Source organism: Neomonachus schauinslandi, chromosome 1, assembly GCF_002201575.2.
Source record: "Neomonachus schauinslandi chromosome 1, ASM220157v2, whole genome shotgun sequence".
In the NCBI taxonomy this organism is placed as follows: Eukaryota; Metazoa; Chordata; class Mammalia; order Carnivora; family Phocidae; genus Neomonachus; species Neomonachus schauinslandi.
In genome coordinates, this window is record NC_058403.1 from 17500581 (window position 1) to 17526864 (window position 26284).

General features: G+C 37.4%; 1 protein-coding gene and 1 non-coding gene across 2 annotated transcripts in view; both read left to right on the forward strand.

The window, feature by feature from the left end:
* The first annotated feature begins 929 nt into the window (after positions 1 to 929).
* CYYR1 (cysteine and tyrosine rich 1) overlaps positions 930 to 26284 on the forward strand; it is a 96928-nt gene continuing 71573 nt past the window's right edge. Inside the window, exons 1-2 of the mRNA XM_021678041.1 lie at positions 930 to 1286; positions 5886 to 5988. Of these exons, the coding sequence (XP_021533716.1) occupies positions 1088 to 1286; positions 5886 to 5988 (302 nt within the window). The 5' untranslated portion in view covers positions 930 to 1087. The remainder of the gene's footprint in view (positions 1287 to 5885; positions 5989 to 26284) is intronic.
* LOC123326936 lies at positions 19522 to 19628 on the forward strand. Its single transcript, XR_006541407.1, has one exon. It is a non-coding gene; the product is annotated as a U6 spliceosomal RNA (small nuclear RNA).

The following is a 26284-nucleotide window of genomic DNA, read 5'->3' on the forward strand; positions in this document are numbered from 1 at the left end:
GTATTTATTTTCTATTGATGCTTATCCCATTCATCACTCTCATTTTTTAATAGATATTCTTACAGGTTTATTTCCGACATAAACTTTAGAATCAGATTGGTTTGAAAGAAGCTCATGTTGGTATTTCTATTAAATTCAGTTTAATTCCCAGATTTTTAGATTAATTTTGAGAAATCTGTTATCTTTATGATGTTGGGTCTTCTTTAATAAGTAAAGATAATTGTCTTTATTCACTTATTCATTTCTTTTTTTTCTTTCATACATAAAACTGAGAACTTTCTGATTTTTTTGCATGAAAGAAAATGATTGATTCTTTAGTCACTTAACTCTAGTTAAGAGCTGTAGAGTTGATTCTCTTTGATTTTCCACATATACAAGCATATCATTTGCAAATGATAATTTTGCTTCCAGTTTCTATAACTCTTTTTTTTCTTTCTCTTGTCTAATTGCATAGGCCAGTAACTCCGTAACAGTGTCAAATAATAGTGATGACCATGTATGTTCTTTTTCTGTTTTCCATGACTTTACTGGCAAGGCCTTAGATGTTTAACAAATAAACATTTTATCAGCTTTCAGCAGAGATACCTTACACCGTTTCTGTACTTTCCAATTCTCCTGGGCTTTCTTTATTGGCTTTCTTTGTCCAGTACCTTCAACCCTGAAAATCCCTACATTTGTTTAAAGATAAAAAAAACTAAATTCTTCTTCACCTATTGTTTCCAAAGGAAAAACTGGAGTAGAGGGCAGGAAGAAAGAGGAGCTTGCTAAACTGCACAACAATGGCCAAAACATAGGGTTAGAGAAAGTTCCATCTAGCTGAGGGAGTCCCTCTCTACAGAAGGAAGAACCGGAGGGTGGGGAGGAGTCGGGGCCACCCCCGCCCCCAGCCCCACGTCGGTGCCACCCGCGGAGATGAAATGTGAGCCCGGGTGGCCCAGGACTCAGGAGCGGGCTGCTAAGTCTTCCGCCTGAACGCCGCGGTCAGAGACAAAGAGACCTCGGTCCCAGCGCAACCCCGCGCGGGCCGGCCCGGGCTCCCCTCGAAGGCTCCCAGGGCAATGGCCCCCCCGCGATCCTCGTCTCGGGAATGCTGACCTCTCCCTCTGACCGCCCTCCAGCCCCTCCGCGTCTGGGGCTCTCCTTTCGTTCCCAGCCCCCTTTCCAGTCTGTCTGTCCGTCGGTCCTGGCGCGTAACCTCCGGCCACCGGCTTGGATGGACGCGCGGAGGCTGCCCGGGTGTCCAGGGATCTTGCTTCCGAAGTTGGTCCTGCTCTTTGTCTACGCAGGTCAGTGGCTTGGGGAGGCGAGAGAGGGGAAGGGGACTTGGGACTGAGCCTGCGTCGCCCTCGGGGCAACGCGGGTAGGGCGGGACGCACGGGGACCTTTGTGGGAGGGCCAGCACTGTGTGGTCCCCGCCGGGTAGCCACAGAAGCCGGTGCGCCGGGACCCTCGGCTCGACCTCCACGCGTTTTTGTTTTGTTTTGTTCCTTTTCTTTAACTTTCCCCTTTTTTCCTTTTCGCTTCCTTTCTCTTTCCGCAAGCAACTTAAAAATCCCAGTCACACAGTTAGGGAATTTTACTCTCTGGATAGCATAAAAGTTATCCAATCCTATTCACGACTCGGGAATCTGAGGGTTGAGGGCAGAGACTGAAGGTGGGAGAAAAGCATCTTTAAAAAGCACCTGAGATTAGAGGTATTTGCTGAAGTTTTAAAATAAACTAATGTGGTGACTTTTCCATTTCAGAGTAGGCTACCCCCTGCCCCTGCTACACCCACATTCTGAATATTTCTGAATTAAAAGCTTTAGACCTTTGGGTTTCTTCTTCAGATCATTCTCAAGGGTAGTAGTCTGGGTAATTGGATGCTTTGAGTTCAAATATAAAGTTTTTGAGGGGTGTAAATTCAACCAGAGACTAATCTGTTTTCATTGATTTCGTTAAGCACTGTTTATAAGTGAAAGGGATTTCATTTCCCTCCTTCTAATTATTCTTCCTGAGCATTGCTAATAATTGATGGAGCAAAGCGGTTTTCTCGTTTTGTACTGAGATGGAGCTCAAAATGACCTTCACTGGTTATTCATATATAAGGTTAATCATATGGTTTTGCATCTGCTTTGTATTCATAAAACAAGCTAAAAGCAAAGTTGTTTGTAAAGTGTTTTTATGTCTCTCACTTCCAAGGACAAAAATCACAGACAGTAGTAAATTTATGTAGCACTGATTTAGCTTTTGATACTTACAAAGATATTGCAACTGAAATGAAGATGTTCTTCAACATTGTTACTGAACATCAAGAGAATCGAACTCATTCAACCTTGCCAGAAATGACTCCCCAAACTTCTATAGAAATTTTCAATTTGTACACTAAAATGTAAATTAGTAGCTGTCTATAAGTTATGTAAAAGATATTTTATTGCAAGGAAAATGCTGACTTTCAAATACAAAAACTTACAAAAGTAGGAAAAGTACTTCCTATTTAATGAGGAGAAACCACATTCTAACCTGTTTACAATGCTTATTTCTTTTACTTACAGTGTGTGAAGTTTTCAGAATTTGAGAGACTGAGACAATTGCATTAATACTAGTTTTATATTAAAATCTTATTAGTTCCCTGAAGCTATGATTCTTTCTACCTCCTCTGTTTATCCAAAGGAAAAAAAAATAAAAAAATAGAACACGACCTCACTCATCTTTACTCAGTCGCGCCCTTGAACAACAACTTATTCTTTTGTCTATTTTGTTCCCTGTGGTAAACCGAAAGCTTCTAATGTGCACACTTTTCCTTCCTTTCCTCCTGTGCCCCCAGGGCTAGTTGCACAACCCCCCGGGTTCAGGAAATCTGCAGAGCTGGCTGGCAACAAGTTTGGTTAGTTTAGAAAGCTTTCCTCCATTCATTTCTTCTCTCCTCCCCCATCCCTCCCTAGGAAGCTACAAAGTAATCACAAGCCAGTAATACTGAATTGACATACTGTCTTTGATAAGAAATGTTTAGCTAATGTGTTCTTTCGTGTTAATTCCTGAACTCTTCACTTCAGAAGCCCTTTTATGCTTGCTATATTTATTTACGCAGTATTTATTGAGTGAGGTATTTTGCGTGATGTATAGGACAGAAGCCATGCTCTGAGTCTTGTCTGGGAGACAAGGCGTGCCTACTTTAATGTATAAAAGGCTGTGCCCTAGAAGTACAGCTGTGTGCTGTAGGTGTTCACGGGAGGGGACCTCGTCGCTGGCTTAAGAGTGTAAACTCTATGAAGATGATGTCTGTCTGTCTTGTTCAGCGTAATATCCAGAGACTAGCAAAATACCTGACCCACAAGAAGAGCTCAATAAATATTTGCTCAGAGGAACTGAATTAAGGAGGGATTTTAGGAACTAGACCTTTGATAGGGAAGCCTTGGACATAAGGGAATGGAGTAGGATATAATGTGAACAAAGGCAAAAACCATGAGATACCTATTTGCAAAAGTACATGATTCATTTTGGTTGGAACTAAGAGATGTGGCTGGAAGTGAGGACTGGAGTTAAGTGGGGAGACGATGCAGCTATACTAGTTGAGACACCCTGTTAAATGAATTGCCAGCTTTAATGGGACAAAAACCTAAGTAGATGCATTGCTCATAGCCTGAATTATTTTCCCCCAAAGCAAACGCATTAAATTCATGTTGCATTCATTAAGGAGGTAAGAGCAAAGTTTCTCTACCTAAAGCATCATGTTTTGCTGTGGAACCACCTTTGGAAAGAGACCCAGTGAAGTTTATATTATCATCCAACTCCCAATGCAGGCGACAAAGACAGGATTTGGCCAAGGTTTTACCTTCCCCGGGCCTCAGCCAGTGACTTCTGTCCCCTCCCTTTCCTTCCTCTCTTATCCTCAGCTGTAGCTTACAAGAACCTTTTCTGAGCAAGTGCTTGCGGCCAGATGTTGCTTTTCCTGTGCTTCACATTCCTTAAGGCGGGGTGAGGGTTGGAGAACCTTCTTCCAGATCATGCTTTTAATTAAAGTCACTGAAGAAAGTTTCCACTGGCTATTTGTCAAGGATATTAACTTGAATATTAGAAGTAATGTTGTTTATCTTCTGAAACAATTGGAATGTTCCATTCTTTACAAATGAGAAAATGCTCTGGTATCTTCCAAATCTGATCTTCATAGAATTATTCTGAAATAAACTGGAGAAAGCAACTAACATTAAAATAAGATTTGAGGTGTGGTCAAAACCTGAGTTTGGAAATGTGATTGTGAATGTATTTGCCGTACTATTAAATCTGCCCTTTTCAGTTGTTTAATTCTGGGAAGTTGACAGGAGTGCTGGAAAATGCCATAAAAAATAATGAACAATGTGTGACATGATCTTGATGTTTGCTGCAGGTATAATCCAGCTTCTTGGCTACAAGATAATGGGCTTGGTTTCCTGTAGCATTGGTTCAAAATATTTTGATAACACCATGTCCTTACAACAGTAGTAATTGGAATACAATAATAGTAATTGGATCTTTGATATTCATGGAGAGCTGAATAAGATGTCACTATCATAGGCATCATGATATTTTTTCCTCTCATTTCTTCTTACGACATCTCAGAAGAAAACATTAAGGTAGAAATAAAGTCAAGGGGAAAAATACGAGTGTTTTCACTTGCTCTACGAAGGCCATGCAGTATTGACAAAGGTGAATGAACTTTTGATCACATCCATTTGTCAAAAATCATTCTGCCAGGGAGGTGATTTAAAAACAAAATCTGAATTTTCCTTTCTAGGTAAATCAATCACATGGACATACAGACGGAGTGTAACATAGTTCACTTTTCAGTTATGACTTGACAGGCAAGCAAAAGTGTTCCATAATTTAGTTCATAGTTGATGTTACCTTTAGAGAGTGAGCTGGAAAGGACTTATTTTGTGATTCTTAAACACCATAACTTAAATTACCAGCCTATAACTTAATGTTTTCCTAGTCATGTACCTGAAACTCACATATCCATTATAATTTATACCACTGAGTATAACTGATAATCTTAACATAAATCATTGAGGTAGCACAAAGAATTTTAAAAGCCAGGGTAACTTTTATTCAGCATTTTGGGTTTAATTTTCATTACCCAAAACATAGGGAAAAAAAGACAGTAATTTGGCTTTATCAGCTCCAACAAGTTCCTTTTACTCAGAAAATACCTTTTCCTCTTCCCACAGTGCTGTTTCATAACTTATTGATTCTTAAATCTGGCATTAAATAAATTCTTAATTATTTACAAGTTAGTTATCTACAGGAACCTCTTCCTACAACTAACTGATTATCTTCCAATCCAGATGGCTTGACAAGATATATATGCAGACTAATTTGTGTAACCATATGTGTGCAAAGTGTAATTATTAAGATAAAAAAGTGTAGAGAAAGGATAACATATAATACACTGTCATGAAAATATACATTATTTTAAAATTATCTCCAGTTGACTTTATACATGTCAATCACACTTTCCATAAAATGAAGTTAATTGGGAGTACTACCCTAAAGTCAAGACTTTATCATTTCGAGATTATTATTAAGAACTCTATTTAAAAAAAGATTTCTATTGAAAAATTGAATGACTGATTCGTTGGATCATTCATTTCTCCTTTCATTGTCTCATTCAACAATTCTAACTACCAATTATGGTACTTGATCAGGAAATTCAAAAAAGAATGATCTTTGCCTCTTCTAGATTTATGTCCAGGAGGGAAGGAAGACTCGTTTAGATGCTTACACATGTCTTGGAATTCTGAGTACGTACAGTGAATATCTAAATGCACTGAAGAGTGGTCTTTGAGGGTGAGATGTGAAATAGAAGACTTTTTCATGCAGCTGTGATTTCAGAACTGTAAAGGACATATGTGGTGTTTATGTTGCAGAGGATTGCCTTGCTCAGTGTGGGAAAGACTGCAGATCTTACTGCTGTGATGGAACCACACCCTACTGTTGCTCCTACTACGCTTATATTGGGAATATCCTCTCGTGAGTACTTTGGCGCTCTTGATGCTCTTCCCATTGCTCAGTTATGTTCTCACAAAGCACTACGTTATAGTTAGGGGCAGAAATTTTGAGAGTCGTTATTGACATAAAATCTTCACGGAGATACTAAACACTCATCACTATCTAGTGTGTTATATTATTTGACAAAATGTGCAAATTGATACACAAAATAAGCTGCTTTTATTAGAAGGGAATTAAAAAGTATCTTCTGACTGCTTAATTTGTGTTCCAGAATAATAATGGTTTTAGTCAACTGCATTCATATTATTGATCATTTTTTAACATTGTAAATTATATGCTTTTGTCTGCTTTGTTGAAGGATTTATAAGCTAGAATTTGTCATTTAATTATGGCTAGTTTATTTTGCCATGTATTTGTCTAACCCATTCAGCAGATATCAGGGAAAGGAGACATTATGAATAAAAAACAGTTGAGATATGAAATGTCAATTTTCTACATAATGCATAGTAAATAACTTCAAGAAATAAGTTTAGAGCCCAAGAAAGGCCATCAAGAATGTAAAGGGGTAACCAACTACAAACATCAATGAAACATACACACATAGGATGTGTTGAGCATTTCCCCATAACAAATTAAGAATGTATTTTGGAGGAGCACCTGGGTGGCTCAGTTGGTTAAATGTCTGACTCTTGATCTCAGCTCAGGTCTTGATCTTGGGTCACGAGTTCAAGCCCCACGTTGGGCTTCACACTGGGTGTGGAGCCTATGCAAAAAAAAAAAAAAAAAAAAGAATTTGTTTTGGAGTTGCTTCTGGGCAAAGGGAAATGGAGAAGCAAGAACCACCTTCAGGGTTGTATGTCTGAAAGGTGTACAAATCTCAGTCCTTCTACACACATCTTGAAGTGGAGAAATCAGAAAATTAGGAATGTTAAGAATTTTCGGAGTCAAAAATCACCCATGGCTTTCCAATAACAGTAAGAGTCTAGCTTCTCAGACTAGCTCCTTAGTTTTTACTTTTCAAGTGAATATCAAGATGATTTGGGAGCTGTTCTGTGGTGGCTTAACTCCTGGCCTGTGAAGGCTTTAGTAGAAACAGGAAAGATTAGGCATGAAGGGAAATGTGCCTGGCTATTTCAGGGCTGTGTCCACTCATATGGCTTATAACTCATCCTCCATTCTGAGGCCAGAAAACCTGGTACCACATAACCTTCCTAGAATCAAAGTTGGGGCTGTTATTAGAGATCAAGTCTCTCTGAATAAGGCCAAAAAGAATCATATTTCAGGATGCTCTTGAAGTCTATCATGGCTATATAAGAAATGGTAGGCTGTAATAAAGATTGGTGAGTGGAATTTTAAGCATTCTTTGAAATGCAAAATAAGCCCTAAATAAAATGAATTTTTTCTCATGGGAATCTTGTTGAAAATGGGATTAAGTCCCCTTTTTACATTAGAGATCAGTCAGAATGATATTTACAAGAACTAATCAGTTCAGAATACCCTGAATATAAATATATAATGATATTTCACATTTGTATATCATTTCTCACTTTTAAAGTAATTTAAAATACATTATTACTGAATTCCATTTCTATTTTTGAGTGGATTCCACATGCCAGCTATTTGCTGCTTTGGGGAGATGTTTAAGTGGGCCCAGCAGGTGGTATAGATTTGAGGAAACTGGCTTCAGAGGGATTCTGTGATTCTTTGGTCCCCTGGCTCCTGGTCCCACCTGCTAATGTCCATCATGGTTTGTATTGTGCCCTCATTTCTCACCTCATAGCTACCTCTACCCTAGTAAATATATAGAGAAGACAAAATGACTTAATTAGAACTTAAGAAATTTAAATGTATAGATGTGCTTTGTATGTTTTATATTTGCATTCACATTTACATTTTTATGGCACATTTTAGTTTTACCCTTGGTTAAAGTAAAGAATTAGTTGAACTGATATATTTATCTGGGTTCTTTGGGCCATGTACTTGTTAAGTTTGAAAAAAGGAATTGTGTTTTGAGTGGGGGGAGAGGAAGAAAAACAGATGGCATTATATTTCAGGTTGTTAAAACTGAATTTTCTGTTCAAAATAGAAGCCAAGTAAATCCTTTGCTAAACAATTCTTAGGAGAAAAAAAAAAAAGAGAGAGAGAAGCTTTAAAGTGTTTTCCCCCACTGAATAAAGGAGAATACATTTTCAGGATTTCCACTTATTGTTTAAGATTTGAAAAGAGTTCTTAACTCCACCCAAGGCTTTTTTTTCTTTAAGTTGGGGTAGGGGGTGGCGAGTAGATAGGGAGAAAAGTCATTCCAAGAATGCTTACAAAAGTTCTTTCATGCACATGTTTTCAAATATTGCTATTTTGGAACTCATAAACTACACTTCCTCTCTTCCAAGTATCCAGGCACATTCTTACTAAAATCATTTTAATCATCTTAACAGAAAATTAAATCTTTCTAGTTATTAGAAAAGTAATAAGGAAGAAAGCAATAAACATAATGGAATGTTATGTATCCTAAATGACTAATTTTATAAATTGGTTATAATTTGGTTTCTATTTTTGTTTGTTTTCAAAATAGAAGATATCTTGGCTCTGTTTAAAATGAAGTAAAAAGAGCGCTCGCAAAATACAATTTGGGTCATTCTAGACTGTTCACAAGTTGGTATGGGAAGGTACACTCAATCCTCATTGCTGAGGCCCCTCTAAAATAATCAGAATAGAGATGTTTAGCCCTTAACTCTGTTTACTTCAACTCTCCTTTCTGTTTTGCAAGTTAACCACGAAGGCTCATTTTATAAAGAGATCACAAGAGCTAACTTTCAACTTACCTTTTAGTTGAGAAGTCTTATTTTACTCAGATCCCTCCTTTGTAGACACTTTATATTCTAAATATGAGTTAATTTTGACAAATAAATTCAGATTATACATCACCACATTTTTTTTCTTTTTTCAGTTAAAAATTCTTAATTTTACTTATGTCTCATGAAAACCTTTAAAAATTAAACTTTTAATAGCGTATCTACTTTTTAACTGAAATATAACTGGCATATAACATTATATTAGTTTCAGGTGTACCACATAATGATTCAGTATTTGTATATATTGCAAAATGATCACCGCAATAAGCCTATTTAACATTAGTTGATTTAAAATAGCATATTTACCTTTGGTCATTATGGTTATAGATAATAAGCTCAATCTAGAAAAATAGTACCATTTTCCAGAATTTAAGAATGCTTTTACAGAAGTCAACATATACTATCCAATCAGTTATTTACAAATACATATGGAGTGCCCATTAATTACCATGGCAGTATGGATTCTGGGATCCAAAAATGAATAAATGATATAACTTGACTTCTAGGATTTCACAATCTAATAAGAGAAGAAAGTGTAAACCAATAATTCTAATTCAGTGAATTAATCTATAAAGTGCCATTGGAGGGCCAGGAAGAGAGAAAACAGCTATGTCTTTGTGTGTGTATGTGTGTGTTTCGAAAGAAATGTTTAGAGAAAGTCTCATAAACATGACATTGGATCAGAGTATTGAAGGAAGAGTAGATATTTACATAAATGGACAGTCAAGAAAGGGAGGTACAGGGTGCCTGGGTGGCTCAGTTGGTTAAGCGACTGCCTTCGGCTCAGGTCATGATCCTGGAGTCCCGGGATCGAGTCCCGCATCGGGCTCCCTGCTCGGCAGGGAGTCTGCTTCTCCCTCTGACCCTCCTCCCTCTCATGCTCTCTGTCTCTCATTCTCTCTCAAATAAATAAATAAAATCTTTAAAAAAAAAAAAAGAAAGGGAGGTACATTCCAGAGAGAGAGACTCTCAGTTGCAAAGGCAAAGATATAAGAAAGGAAAATGATCAGTTTGGGAAAACCGTGTCATTCAATGTCGCTAGAGAGTGAAGGTTAAACTTTGAATATGGCAAATGAGTACATAGGGAAGAAAAAGATAGGTCCTGACTTTCACATGCTTTTATTGGTAGATTACATACTTCTATTGACCGGTCATACCTAACAAAACTGAAACAAAATACTCCATTATTTTTCTGGAAATAAGATAGCTGGTTTTATATAGAAATGACACATTCTTAGACATCACTATAACAAGGGACACAGGTGAGAAAGGCCAAATGGACATTATTTTCTTTATGCCATAGAGAAAGGACTTGGAATAAACACTTTGTAATGTTGCACTATTTAGAACAACATGACAGGTTATGTGACCGTGGAATTATTTCTCCATTTTTGACATATTTCCTCACAGGGGTAACTACCTGAAGATTAAAAGCCTCACTATGTTTCAAAGTGAGGATTGGGCCAATTCAAGAAGTAAACAATTCCTCTTCAAGTTGATTCTCAAATATTTCATTCAGCCACTCTTGCCCATGAAAAATAAACATCTGTGATGAATATGGAAAGGGATATTTCAATTTTTGAGCTGATTAATTGACATTTTCAAGAGAGACGATCCAGCATGAAGATGTGGTTGTAGAGTACTCTTTAGAATTGGAAGAATTCAAAGGGAGAGAGGGGGTCATTGAGTGGCTAATTACTGTTAGCAATGGAACTAAGTAAAAACAGGACTTTATTGGAAATGAAGGGAAACTGCTATGTGAGGAAAAAAAGAATTGCCCAATATTGAATATTAACCCAATAATGCCTAGGTTGGACTTAGTGAGCCAGATAACAAGATATAAGATTTAATCCTTTTACTCAAAAACAGATTTTTGCTCTTCCAGTTTGCCTCTGTAAAATGCAGCTCTGTCTAGGGATTTCAGAGCACCATCCGGTCAACACAAAATCCCCATGGGGGAAAAAAAAATCAAGAGGAAGAACTAATAATGGAGATCCTGGTGGGATTAAGTTTCTTTTCTTCTCAATGAAACGTGAAAGATGTATTGCACACAGTTTTGCAAGGACAGCTAATAAATATCACCACTGTGATTTTAGAGCCATATTATGCATGGAAGCAAAACCAAGTTAAAAAGATAAAGGTTTCATATTTTCAAATGGCATTTGAAGTCCTTTGCTCATTAAGTAGCTCAGCATTCTGAATAAAACACATGAGGCTCTTCAAATACTGACTGGAACATAATGCATTTGAAAGGCTTTTGGTATTGGTAAAAACATCATTTAAGTTAATTAACTTAAAATATTCTTAGTACTTAGATATTAAAAAAACAACTCTGAAAGGTGCTTACTGAGCAAATAGAAATTTGTGGGGGGTCTTATTTTTAATCATGAGACAAAGATAATAATTAATATAATGTTAAAACAAATATGAATTTGATTTCAAATGTAGTAACAAATTATGTTTAATACAAGAATTAAGTCAGTGTTTCTCAGAAGCCATTTATATTTTATGGGTTATTTTATTAAGAGCAAGTATAAACATCTAGAAATCTAAAACTCTTCTCAGTCAAATTTATATTCTATTTCATCATAATTGCCTTTGTAAATTAAGCTTAAATGTCAGAAACATAATTTGTTTTTAGGAAGAAATTAAGTTTCTAGAACATGTTCTCAGGAAATTATAAATATGAATAGAGATATTCTATGTTCTACACCAGGTTCTGGGGGGATATAGCCTTGAATCAAACATGGCTCTTGCCCTTGAATTGTTTATAAGCTACTGGGGAGCATAGACCTATAAGAGATAGTTTAATCTACTAGGAGAAGCACAAAATGCAGTGGAATTAGGTCCAAGTTTAGGGTCCTAGGAAGGCTTCTTGAAAGAGAATAATTCTAAGATTAACCTTGAAAAGCAATTAATAAAATTCATTGCTTATTTAGAGTTAAAAAAAAACTAGCAAACTAAGAATATAGAGGAAAATGTCTTCACCTTATAAATATCTCAAAACAAAGACCACACCTACCAAAAATACCAAAAATTTAGTGGTACAATATTATAACCTTTCTCCTTAAAGGCAACTGTAAGGCAAGCTAGCACCTTCTATTCAGCATCCTACTGCTCTGGTCAGTGTAACCAACAAGGTAAGTTAAAAAGAGGTGATAAGAATTGGAAATGAAGGAGCTAAATTGTTATTATTTTTAAATGATATGATTGCCTCTACTCCTCGGACTATAAAAATGAATGAGAACTCACCAAGATTGCATCATGCAAGCTCAGTGTACAAAAATTAGCGCATTCCTATATATCAGCAACGTTCAGACAATGTAATATTTATGTATACACAAATCTCACTTACAGCATCAAAAACTATAGGATACCTGGTCAGAAATCCAACAGTAATACATGTATGGCGTTTATGGAGTAATATAAATATATAAAAATTTCAAGGGATGAAAAAGACGCCTGAAGAAATTAAGAGATTTATCAAATTGTAGATGGGAATACAGTAAGGATGCCAATACTGGGATATGTCAGTTCTTCCTGAACTCCATGTAAATTCGGTAGAATTCTAATCAAAACCCATTTTTTGGACCATTTTTTTGTTGACTTTGACAAACTGAGCCTCATGTTTATGTGGGACAGTAGGAAAATAAAAGACAGATATGAGAAAGAACAAAGTGAGGAGACATGCCTTGGAGACATCAAGATTTATTATAAAGTTATAGAAAATAAATGGTGTGATATTGGTTCACAGATAAACCAATAGAATATAGAACTTAGAGACTGACTCATGTATATATGGGAATTTGATAGATAACAGATGGCATTACAAACCAGTGGAGGTGGATAGATTATTTAATAAATGGTGCATTAGCTATCCATATGGGTTAACATTAAACTAGATCACTCCATCACACCCCACCCAAAAGCCTATTCCTATTGGATTAATTACATAAATGCAAGAAGCAAACGTTTACAGCTTTTTAAAAAAGAAGAATGACATTATGGTATCAGGATAGGAAAGATTTCTAAAATAAGAGAGAAAAGCACAAATAAAACTACTAAAACGAAAAACCAAAATACCGTATACTTTAGATTTTTATCTCCATGACTTATTTATTTTGTAAGTGGAAGTTTGTATCTCTTAATCCCCCTTTATCTATTCCATCCATCTCCACCCCTGAGAACTATATACTTTTAAATGGTGAGTTTTATGGTATATGAATTATATATCTCCATTGAAAAAATTTTTACTATATAAGGCAACAGAATTCCAGAGACAAAGCATAAGGCAAATCCCCCACTTGGAGAAGATATTTGCAATTCATATGACTCACAAAAGATTAAGATCCAGAACACTAGATAGGAAAATGGGCAATGTGTGTACACAAAAAAAGTAACAGAGCAGAGAAGTGGAAGGCAATAAACATATGGAAGATGCCCCACCTTGCTAGTTAAGCAGGGACCTGAAATACCATCTCGCACCTGTCAGACTATCAGTGCTCTTAAGTCAGACCGTGCTGAGCCATGTGAGCCAAGGTGAAGAAGGGGACTCACACTCCCGGTGGAAGAACAGAAACTGTTATCAACACATGGGGAGCAAGCGCTGTCAAGAGGAAGATGGGCATACTTTGGGGTTTACCAATTCTTCTTCCACATATATTCCCTACAAATTTTCCAGATCTGCAAAAGGTGATTTTTGTCATATTGGTGGACATGTTAAACTAGAAAACATTGGAAGCAACCTAAATTTCCATCAGAAGAAAATGGATAAATAGGGTGTGTTCATACAACGGAATGGGATACAGCAATTACAATAATTCTGTGCATGATAATGTATCATTATAGTAAGTCTCAAAACTGGCAATGCTGTGTGAAAAAAGAGCTAACAGAAACAGTGTGCAAAACATGGTACTATTTGTGTAAAGTTGAACACATAAAATAATTCTGTGTGTTACTGGAAACATGGGCATGTGGTAAATGTGTAATTATCTGAGGGAGAGAAGGATATACATGAATTTTAGGATTTCCCAAGACTGAGAGGTTTCCTAGAATGCAGAATTTTCACTGCTGCAATGGGGACAGTCCTTGGCAAACTGGGACAAGTTGGTCACCTAGGGAGAAGAACAGGGAGGAGGCCTTCAGTTCTAGTATTTTATTACCGAAAAAATTAAAGAACTGAAGCAAATATACATTATGAACATGGAATGAGTTTGGGTGGGGAGTATGTGGGTGTTTTATATTATTATCCGTAATTCTTACATATTTGAAAATCTTTCAATAAAAAGCAGGAAGTAATTAAGCCTGATGATCGCTGGAATGGAATCACCTGGACACCTGTGATTCTGAGACCAGTTCTGTTGTGTGGGTTTTCCAGCGCCACCAAGCGATTAACTCAATTCTGACTCTATGTGGAGACAGCATCAGATCCCACAGGTGAAGGCCTCAGTCCTCCAAAACCCCCTTCCACTTCAGCCATCAAAGGCAAGTCCAGGTTGTCCTCTATGCTTCTGACCGACCAGGTATAGACTGGAAGTTCCAACGACCCCCTCCTTGGGTTTGATTAATTTGCTGCAGTGGCTCACAGAACCCAGAGACCCATTTTACTTACTTTATTATAAAAAGATATAACTCAGCCACAGCCAGATGGGAGAGATGCCCAGGGCAAGCCAAGGGTAAAGGGCTCAGAGCTTCCATGTCCCCCTAGCACTCCACTCTCCCCAAATCTCTGTGTGTCCACCAAACCGGGAAGCTCTCCAAACTCTGTCCTTTTGGGGTTTTATGGAAGCTTCATGACAGAGGCATGATTGAACTCAATCTCCAGCCCCACTCCCCTCCCCAGAGGTTGGTGGGTGGGACTGAAAGTTCTAAACCTCTAATCACAGGGTTGGTTCCCCTGGCAACCGCCCCCAGCCTCAGGTGCTTTCTGAAAGTCACCTCATTAACCTAACAAAAGACACCTTTAGGAAATTTCAAGGATTTTAGGAACTCTGTGCCAGAAATAGAATGAAGACCATATGTGTATTTCTTCTTGTAAGTATCGCAGCATCTTGTTAACATGCACCTTCTGGTTTAGTAGGTGTGGGGTGGTACCTGAAAATCTGCAATTTGAACAAATTCCCAGAGGATGCCGATGTGGCCCTTCCTCTGCACACTTGGGTGGGCAAGGCTGGTGCTGTGTGACAGTGCCCTATCCCACGGGATGAATGGTAGGAGAGATTAGGACTTGCAGACTGATGGAATGTGGGGCTAGCGATTGGGGCTAAAAGAAAGGAACAAGCCCAAATTTAATTCTGGAGCTTCCACTTTGGATGATTGGGTGGATGGTGTGCTGGGAACTAATAGGAAATATTCAAGAAGGTTCAGAAAGGGGAATTAATTCCGTTTTTAATTACGTTGCGTGGCGGAGAAGCAGGGGAGGAGTGGTAATCGGCTTGATAGCCTATAGGCTACGTTCAGTGGGCCTTCAACTGGTGAAATGTACTAATCTGAACTCAGTGGGAAGCCGGGAGCACTCACAGACAGATTTGAGAGTCCAAAGCCTAGAGGTGCCCTTTGAAAAAGGTGTAGAAGAGAGGTGTATGAAAGAGAACAGCAAGCCAACCGCAGAGCCCCAGGGAAAATCGGAAACACACTGTGATTTCTTCCCTTTCTATATTTAATCAGCCTTTTGAAAAGTGTTCTACATCTATTTCAGCCTCCCTTAAAGTATTTTCTATCCCTTCAAATTTCCTGCACCTCTGTGAAAATTGATCTGTTCTTCACTAATCAGCCTGAATATACCTCCTGTATAATGCCTTTGTTTTCTTCTATGTGCTTTTTGTGTTTTATATCATCTAAAAGATAGGATTCATGGCATTTCAGTTCATTCTGAATGGAATGTGTTGTCATAACAAAGCAATTTATGTGCTGGTCCATCTTTATTTACTCAGATGGTGCCCAAACAGAATTGACTCAATCTGGTCATATATCCCAGGTTTTAGGGGCTACCTTATTTAGGTAGAAACCTGAGTTTGGTATTGTAAGAGAGACTGTGCTTGGTGGTGGCAAGTATTATCAGAATGAAAGGAATTACCCTTTATTTAATGTGTTCTTTGTTCCACATGCTTAAAAATATATTCGTTTATTAATCTCCAGAAAAGCCCTCATGACCAAGGTATTATTATTCTTGAATGTACAGATGAGGAAGTTAAGGCTCAGAGCTAAGTAATTTGTCTAATTTTAAACAGCTGCCATGCAATGAGCTGGTGCTTGACCTCTTTCTGCCACTCCCCACTGGCTCCTGAAGATCTGAAGTTTTCAAAAGGGATGAATAGAAACTATTCATTGCTGTAAGACCTGTAAAGGCCTAAACCCCATGTTTTTGGGAAAGCCCTTTTTTACTCTTAATATCTGGATTAAATTCCCTCCCTTGTGCTGCCATAACATGATCCTTTCTCTACTCTGTTATTATTTCTCACTTTATTCCAGTTCCTAAATTATTTGTCCGCCCTTCCGGACTCTAGACCCTGAGGGGACAGGAAGCCAGTGTGACGATTTAGCATTGAAGGCACAGGGTGGAGCCAACTGTATGATCCAGAACAGACTGTTCCAAATGCAGGTCAGTCCTCCAATTACTCATGAAAAACCTGAGGTTTTGTGGGTTCTACCTAAATACATATCACCTGTATAAGTATTTGCTTAAATAAATCATAATTGGAAAATGTTGATGTCAGAGAATCTCTTTTCATGGAGTATAAATCAGGGATCATTCATGTCATGGTTTCTGTGTAGCCAGTCATCACTTTCCAGTCACACAATTTAGGATAAATTATAATCAGATGAGAGGGATAAGACTTCAAAGACCGACTTGATTATAACGATTTAACCTCTTGTCACATTTCTGGCGTGACCGTGATCCTTGAGTGATGCCGTGTCATCTGCCAGCCTGTAATTATTAAGGGAACGGCCTCCTGTGCAGCTCTCTTCACTTGCATAATTTTGGAGATAAAATGTTTTGTTGATCAAACTGAGGAGGGAAGAATTATGCACACACAGTGATTTTTATTGCATTCTATTGGGAGAATCCTGGGCGGCAGCTACTGGCCAGAACACAATGTCTTTAAGTTGTCTCCCGACTACGAAATGTTAGGATGAATACACCCATAACTAATGAAAATTTCAGAGGGCAATAATAACCTCATAAAGTGTAATAGGATTCCATCTGGAAGTGCCACGGGTGAAAGCCTTGGCTATTTAACCCATAGTAACTCAGAGACCAATGGAATTTCAAGTTTCGATATTCATTTTTAAGGAAAGAGGAAGAAGATCGATCTTACAGGTAACAGGAAGAATGCTTTGTTTATGCCTCTGCACACATCTGCCCCAAATAGAGAAAAACATGACAAATTACCTCAAACATACTCAGTCTGAATTCATGCTGTTAAAAAGGTGAGCAGAACTCTTTCTATGCTGCATTTTGCAAGAACTAAGTGCTACCTGTGGTTGCAAATGACCACCTGCACAGCGTTGATACAACATTTTTCCTCTCAGACACCAGGAATAATAGAGGATCAACCTCCAAAGTGTTACACATAGAGAAATACTTGAATTTAAATTTATCAAGTAAACGGCGATTGCAGTCTCAAGCAATACCCATCCTTACATTAAGTAAATAGACCTCTTTGCCCTTTGTCAGGTGGAATTAAACAAAAAACAATTCTTTGTGATTCTATTATTAATTAATAGTAGTCTTAGTGACAGGAAGTCATCGAAGAAAAACCAAGAATGTTTGTATTCACAAAAAAATGCGTTTGAGTTTTTCTTCTTTGCTGTGTAAACTCTGTTCTGCTAATATCACTGAGTCCCAGTGTATCAATTTGTAAAAAGGGAATGGCAGTAAGCACTTGCCTACCTCTCAGAATTTGGCTAAAGAATATATTTGTTTATAAAAGCATTTAGAAGAGCTCTGCACATTTTCCCTGTTATTAATGAAAATGCTGGGCTTTGAAAATGTCTGGAGCTTTGGAAAAGAGGAAACAGGTCGGGGGAGCAAAGTGCCTTCTCCATGGTCATTCAGAAATCCATGACAGACCTGAAGAGCAAATGCCACTTTGGGTGCAGGGCCTTCCCTGGTCCTCTGGACCAAAACATGGGCTTCTGTCCTCAGGAGAGCACCCTCAGCCTTCAATGAAATAAACGACCTTTTTAATCAAATGTGATTGCAGTCTAAAAACTGCAAAAGCAGCTAATTGAGTTCTCTGTTCTGCTGCCCAGCAATTGCTAAAAGCATAATACAGCCCAGTAAGTCATGTGCATTAAATAGACAAATCTGCCACGTTGCCCTAGGCTGACCTATGAATTAGAGAAGCCAACTCAAAAATGGGGTAAACAAGTCTAAATAAAAATATATAAACCTGATTTATTAAAAAAAAATCACACATGTAATAGCAAATATCAGGGGGGCAATGATTTGCTTTACTAAACAATTCATTATGGAGCTCCAATTAATTCGCCTTTCAAAATTTATTTTATTCACAACTTTGCAGAAATATATATTGTACCTAAGGCTGGTGCATCTCCATTGATGATATGTCAGTAATTAAGGCACAAAACAGTGTTCTAACTGCTGGCCATTTCAACAGAGTGATCACAGTACTCTATAGATTTGAGTGTGCCTTTGCATGTAAAAGTTTAGAAATGCCCTGATTAGGCTTTTTAAAAAATTTCTTAATCAGCAGTTCTCTCAATGTAAGTCAGTGCTTATAAGACAAGAATAAAAAACGCAATGACTTGCCTCTGATGATATTATACATAACCTACATTTTGCAACAATCGCCAGATTGAAAATATTTTCAGTGGTAGTGAATAAAATGCCAGATGGCATGCTGAATAAAAAGTCATTGATCATAACAAGGATCCACTGAGGTCTATCAATTCTAAAATGAATTTCTTTACACTCAGTTTGTTGGCCTTAAACAGCCGGCTTATGGTATGTGCTATATATTTTTTTTAGTGTTGGTGGTAAAATAGTTTTTGTCTCATTACCTTTCATTGCAAGGATTGGCTCCAGTTCTGGGGAAGACAAAGTATGCTCCACTCACTGCCTCCCACTGAATGCAGCTATAGAATTTGGGTGGAAGGCATGAGACAGCTATTTCAGATACACGGAAGGTAAAGAGTAGCAAGCAGATTGGGGAACAAGACCAAAATTCAAAGTACTGCCTAAATAGCCAAGAGTTTACCAGTGTTTTTTCCCTCTCTTTACTCCACTCTGGACTAAACGTAGCCCAAAACACGTAAGTAGGCTTCAGGATATGGACACAGACAGATACAGGGGAATCCCTCTAGCTCGAGCTAAATAAGCAAGGTCTCTTCATGCTGAAAGACAGCGGGGGAAATACCCCGATATTTTTTTCTCTTCTCTGTTCTCTTGTGTAGTCCCCAAGTGATGTTTTGGTTGCTGCAGGAGTGGCAGTGACAATGACAGAAGCCTAAAATCCTGCGACTGGGGAATCTTCCTTTCTGATCAGAATGATGTATGTCAGGAGGATGGAGTGAATCCCCACTGCGTTTTTGTCTGTCTTTGTCTTCCCAGTGTTCAACCCTCGATATGAGCCCATTTTTGAATAAGCAAAGAGCAAAGTAAATAAAGCCCATTTTTCTGACCAGAGAACCAAAAAAGTTGCCCCAAGAGAACCAGAAAGTACTAGTGAGATCTTTTGTACTCACTTTGGCAGCACATATGCTAAAACTGGAATGATGCAGAGAAGATTAGCATGGCCCCTGCACAAGGATGACATGCAAATTTGTGAAGCATTCCATAGAAAGAAAGGGGGGACAGGGATGAACTAGTGAGATCTTCAACATAGAAGTCCTCAAGAAAGTGACCCTAGGGTTCCTTGTGAATTCCTGGGCTCATCTCAAGTTGCACATGTGTGGATCAAACCCTAAAAAGTATACATAGAACTTTAGAACTGAATACAGGATATCCAGTTCACAGATTGGCAGTTGGGTGGTGTACACACGGCTCAGATCCAAACCTGACTGCAAAGGCTCTGAAAATGGAACTGACATTAAAACCACAACCACCAGTCTGCCTGGAACTTGTGGTCTAAATTGAACCTGGTTGATTGCCTGCTAAAATAAAAATCTCAAAATTCCCCATCCACTTAAACAAAACCCAAAAACCTCATAACATAATACTCAAAGCCCAGGTTACAATTCAAAATCACCCAGCATACAAAAAAAAAAAAAAAAAAACAAGGAATCTCAACTCAAAAGGCAAACATAATCATCAAGCAACAGAGATGTTGAAATTATCTGACAGAGCTTCTAAAGCAGCTGTTATGAAAAATGACCACAAAAGTAAGGGCAGACACTACTTGAAATTAGTGAAAAGAGTAAAACAGAAAATATGAAGAACTAAATGGAAATTTCAGAATAAGAAATACAGTAGCTAAGGTTTAAAAAATTCACTGGATGGGCTCAATAGCAGAATAGAGATAAAGAATGAGTGAACGTGGGAACAGAGGAATAAAGATTATTCAATCTGAACAACAGAAAGAAAAAATATTGAAGAAGAAGAAGGAGAAGGAGAAAAAGAAAGGAGGAAGGAAGGAAAGAAGGAAAGAAGGAAGGAGTCTCAGGGAAAAGTCTAGCATTGATGTCACCGAGCCCCAGAAGAGAGGAGAAACTGTGATTGCTTAAAACTTTCCAAGTTTGGCAAAAGAAAGAAACCAAATGCAAGAAGTTCAATAAACTCCCTGGAACATCAGCTTAAAGAAATCCATACCCAGACACATCATTTACTACTGAGAACTAAAGAAAAAAATCTTGAAAGCAGCTAAAAATAAGCAACAGATTACCTACTGAGAAGCTATGATTTGAATAAGTCCACATTTGTTATCAGAAACCATGGAGGATGGAGAAGTAGCACATTGTTTATGTGATGAAAGAAAAGAATGGGTAATCCAGGCTTCCATAACCAGCAAAAATATCCTTCAGGAATAACAGTGAAATAAAGACATTCTCAAATTTAAAAAAACTAAGGAAATATTTAGCAGGCTGACTTGACTTGATCTAAAAGGATTGTTAAAGGAAGTTCTTCAGAAAGAAGGCAAATGATGCCAAAAGGAAATCTGCAGTATCAGGAAGGAAAGAAGAGTAAAAAATTGGCATATATTTGGGTAAATATAATAGTCTATTTTTCCCCTTTTGAATTCTTTAAGATAGGTTAGACTGTTGGATGTAGAAACATAAATTGTATGTTAGTGTTTTCAGTGGAGGTAAATAACACAACCATTCCAGAAGTAAAGGGGAGAGAGTAAAGAAATCTCTAAGATGATGTAGTTCCACTTTCTAACTAAAGTATGAAAGTGATTCTCCATAATGATGAGAAGTATGTGTTCTGTAATCCTTAGAGCATTCGCTAAAAGGAAAAACAAAAACAAATACACAACCACCCCAAAACCCTGCAAAACCTACAGCACAATATAAAGTAAGGCAGGGAAGGGAAATGAATTGAAGGAATGAAACACAAAGGAAACAAACAAAGTAAATAATAAATGATAGACCAAACATACCAGTAATTACATTAGTTGTCAAAACGCATCAACTAAAGGACAGAGAATGGATTGTTTTTAACTGACAGAAATTTATCCTATCCATATGCTACTCATGTCAACTACAATGATACTGGTAGGTTAAAAGTATGGGAGGAGGGAAAAATGGGGAGATGTTGGTCAAGGGGTACAAAGTTTCAGTTATGCAAAATGAATAGGCTCTGGAGATACAATGTGAAACTTCGTGACTGTAGTTAGCAATACTATATTGTGTAACTGAAATTTGCTAAGGGCAGAGATACTAAATTTTTCTCAACACACAAAAGAAACAGGTGACTGTGAGGTGATGGGTATGTTGATTACCTTGATTGTCATGATTACTTTACAATGCATGCGTATATTGAATAATCAAGTCCTATACCTTAAGTGTACATAATTTTTAATTAATTGTACCTTAATAAAGCTGGGGAGGGCAGAAAGAAATGAGCTATCAAGTCATGAAAAGAAAAAAAAAGTAAAAGACAGAAAAAAAATATACCATGCAAACATTAACCAAAAGAAAGCTAGAGTGACTACATTAATACAAGACAAAGTAAAGTCCAGAGCAGAAAATATTACCAGAGATAAAAAGTGATATTGAATAATGAGAAAAGGGTCAGTCAATCAAGAAGACATAACAATCAAAGGAGAAATTCAAAATTTTGATGTTTGGTTTCTATAAAGAGCAAATAAAGAAGCTAATTTTGTTTGTTGAAACACATCTTACAACAGAAGAACAATATGTGCGCATGTTGACTTACATAGAGGGTTAAATGAAATTATGTGCATTTTCCCTTTCTTTTTCTTCTTTATTTTTGTGAGTCATGTCAGTGAATTGCAGATAATACCATGGAAGCTTAGATTTATTCTACTTCTAAACCAGTCTACAACTTGGCAATCCCTGGCATTTTTATGTGTAAACACCTCAACTAGGAAATGAGATATTTAAGGGGATGGCCCACACGTAGGCTTTTTTGTAGTGCACCAAAAACCCGTTGCAGTGATGGTAGAAATACTAAATTTAGCAGACTGGATGGAGAGTGTGCCTTGGAAGTGACACGGAATAAAGACAAAGACACAAGCAACACAAAATTAAGAGTGTCGGTAATTAAATTTTGTGATAAAAATGACTAAAATAATTAATTTCAACTTAGGTTTATTAGGAGAAATATATTATTTCATGAAATGCGGAAGAGAATTTTGGAAGGGAAAAGAATATAATATTAAAACCAAGACTCAAATCACTGGCAGGCTTTCCCAACTAGGTTCATGCATTTAAAAAAATTAATTAAACTATTTAAAAGAATGATCTTGGCTTTTTTCTTCTAATCTAAATATTTATGAGAAAGGAGAGCTCACGAATAACTACAAGACCCCAAAATTCATCCCTTTCCTGGTGCAGGAAGAAATAGTTCATGAGGGAAAAGAGCTTATCCTGAAATGATTTATCCAAAGCCAGCAAAATCTGTTCTGCTTTTCAGATTATGCTATTAGGAAGACTAACCCCCAGGTGTTTCAATTAATCGATGGTATGATTTAAAGATCTGCAAAACTTTGTAGTTTTTTTTCCTGTACCACATCATTTATTTCAAATAACACTTTCAAGCCTATATTAGCATATAAAAAACTAAAATGTATTTATTCATTCTTAAATCACATCCAAGCGTTTCAATGTCTTACAATTATAAACACCAGACATTAATTATGTCTGTTCATAGGAAAGTAGAGATTTCCCAGCATTTACGTTGGCTTAAATTAAACGTTCCTAAACTTGAGTATGCATGAGAATCACCTAAGAGTACTTGCTAAAAATACATTTCCCCAGGATCTAATCAAGAAAATCAGGTTCAGTAGGTCCAAAATGAAAGCCAGAAACCTATATTTTTAATGACCAACAAATAGCCTTTGGGCTACAATGGTCTAAATTAACTACACCAAAACACATTCCATTTTTGGGCTCCTATTATCCTGTTTAGTTGTCAAATTAAGAAATAGAATCAAACTGCCATATAATGAACTATAACTTCTTTACCTTTCTATAAACTTACATACAGACTTATTTCAAATTACTATGGTAAATATATTCAGGAGGAGTGAAAATAAAAGGCTATAAAAATTTATTTATATTTAATTAAAGTAATTGAATAGAGGGGGCAACCAATGACTTCTTGGTAGGTCCACAACAGTCATGTTTACAAAGCTTATACCTCTGCAAAAATAGGGTTGTAAAATGGTGATCACATTAGAACCTGTCCCATGGGTGGCTACAAAGAATAAATTAGTATTAATTTACAAATCACTTAGAACAATAGCTAGTGCTCAGTAATTTCTAGCTACCATCTATTCTCCATGATCATCTGTTATCTCACAGATGATGGGCAAAGCAGGGAATGGTATTAGTATAACAAGGAAGCTGTGTTGGTTCAAAATTTTTTCCTTGGCAAAGGGAATCCAAAAAGTGGGAATATAAATACAGTCTTCACCAGGAAAGGATAAAAACCTTAGCTTAAATGTTGCACAGGCTGGACCCTTTCTTGCTCAATTTTAAGAAATGAAAATGAGTACTTGCACTCAAGGCTCCCTTATCAGAAAAACGTACCCTCAGCCTTGCTCAGCTCTTGACTTCTAGCAGATTGCACTTCCATCTGCATTGTCTCAGTGCTGGGAAGCTGGCCTTTCCTCTCCTGATTGTTTTTGTGCCTTTTTAATATCCTCTGAAGCAGCCTCCGGCCACAGTGAGCTTCCTCCCTGAGCTGGGCAACTTATTTCCTGAGCATCCATTATTGTTGCTGGAGTACTCACTCTAAGCTCAGTAGAATCTATTAGGGCATTAGTGATGCTTTCTTTTTTTTTTTGCATGGGACCCTTCATTGCATCTAAGAGGGTGCATTTTTGTAACACTTGCAAAGTAAGATATTTTGACTGTTTCTTTTAAGACCACAATCTCTTTCCACTTCAATTCTCCGTCAGGGGCTTTGGAATGGCTGCACCATTTTAGGGATCCAGCTGAGGGTAAGTGGAATTGTGGATATATTTTGTCTAAGTTTAGTATATCATTTATGTGGTTCATAGTCACTTCCATATATAGTTAAGCTATTGTTAGCTATTCTTTTTTTTTTTTTTAAAGATTTTATTTATTTATTTGACAGAGAGATAGAGAGAGAGCACAGATAGAGTGGCAGGCAGAGGGAGAGGGAGAAGCAGGCTCTCCGCTGAGCAGTGAGCCCGATGCGGGGCTTGATCCCAGAGCCCTGGGATCATGACCTGAGCTGAAGGCAGACGCTTAACCGACTGAGCCACTCAGGCGCCCCTATTGTTAGCTATTCTTATACAGGAATGGCTCCCCCAAATGATCAAACAGCCGCATTCATCATGCTAGAGGAAAGACTGCATTATCTTTCTCTTTGTCTAGGAAAAGATATTGCAAAGTTATTGTCATGTGAAGAGGAGCTCAAAGAATTTGCAGCCACAAAATGTAGTAAAACATATAGGAATTTATTCTGCTGAGTTGCGTCAGGCAGTTAATCAAATGTATTTTCTTTAAAAAGCGTCCTCAAAATTTTGCAAGCTTCAGACTCCAGGAAACACTGACCTACCACTGGTTTTAATTAACTGGTCTGTTTCTACACTGTATTTCCCATAAGTCTTATTATTTTTAATTTTTAATTCATGATATTGTAGAACTTTTTTCCCCATGAATACATATATCATGTTATAGCAGCAACATCAGTTGCTGTTGTATTATTATTATCAATACAATTAATGGACTTTGGGAGGGATATATTTAACTAGGCCTGTTCAATAATAGGAAGTGATTTTTAAAGATTTGTTTAATTTAGACAGAGAGCAGCAGGGGGTGGGGGTGGGGGAGGGGTGGAAGGAGGGGCAGAGGGAGCAAGAACTTCAAGCAGACTCCCCACTGAGCACAGAGCCTGAGATCCCAGGATCCATGATCTGAGCCAAACCAAGAGTTGGAGGGACACTCAACTGACTGAGCCACCCAGGTGCCCCAGGAAGCGATTTCTTAAAGTGATTTTGTATTCTATATTTTATTTAAAAATTTTTGTATTTTTTAAAACTACATGTTAAGAAAAATCAGGAGAATTAAAGCCCATAGAAATATTATCCTAACTTTTTCTAAAGTTAAAAACTAAGCAGATCATAGTTTTCTTGATATATTCACTGAACTTGCATTTTGTTTTAATAGTTAATTTCTTCCTGCTTTGTTTTTTGTTTTCAAAATCTCTAATATCTGAAGGTAGCAAGGGCCATGTCCCACCTAAGAAAACACCTAATGTCTGCACCTGTTTAAAGTACTTTAAATTATCTGTTTAAGCTTTCATTATTGAAAAGTGGATAAGGTAAACCATCTTTAACTTCATTAGGAGTATGGAGTTAACCAGAAGGTAGAAACTTCACCGTGTAACAGTCCGCACGTTATCACTCATTAACTTTGCTATCTTGAAATTAAGCTTCCATTTGCTTCTTGGTATCTTTCAATAAATGAATAAATAAATAAATCAGCATAACAGAGTGACTTGGGTGATATCTTTCAATCAATCAATCAGCGTAACAGAGAGTGACTTGGGTGATATTTTAGATAGTTGGCCCTGGGAATGTGACATTTGAGCAGAGAAATGAAACCAAATGAGGAGGTCAGCTATGTGAATGTAATTTTTTTTTTTTAAGATTTTATTTATTTATTCATTGGCGAGAGAGCAAGAGAGAGCACAAGCACGGGTAGGAACAGAGGGAGAGGGACAAGCAGACTGAGCTGAGTGAGCCCAACACTGAGCTCAATCTCATGACCCTGGAGATCATGACCTGAGCTGAAATTAAGAGTTGGAGGCTTAACTGACTGAGCCACCCAGGTGCCCCAGCTAT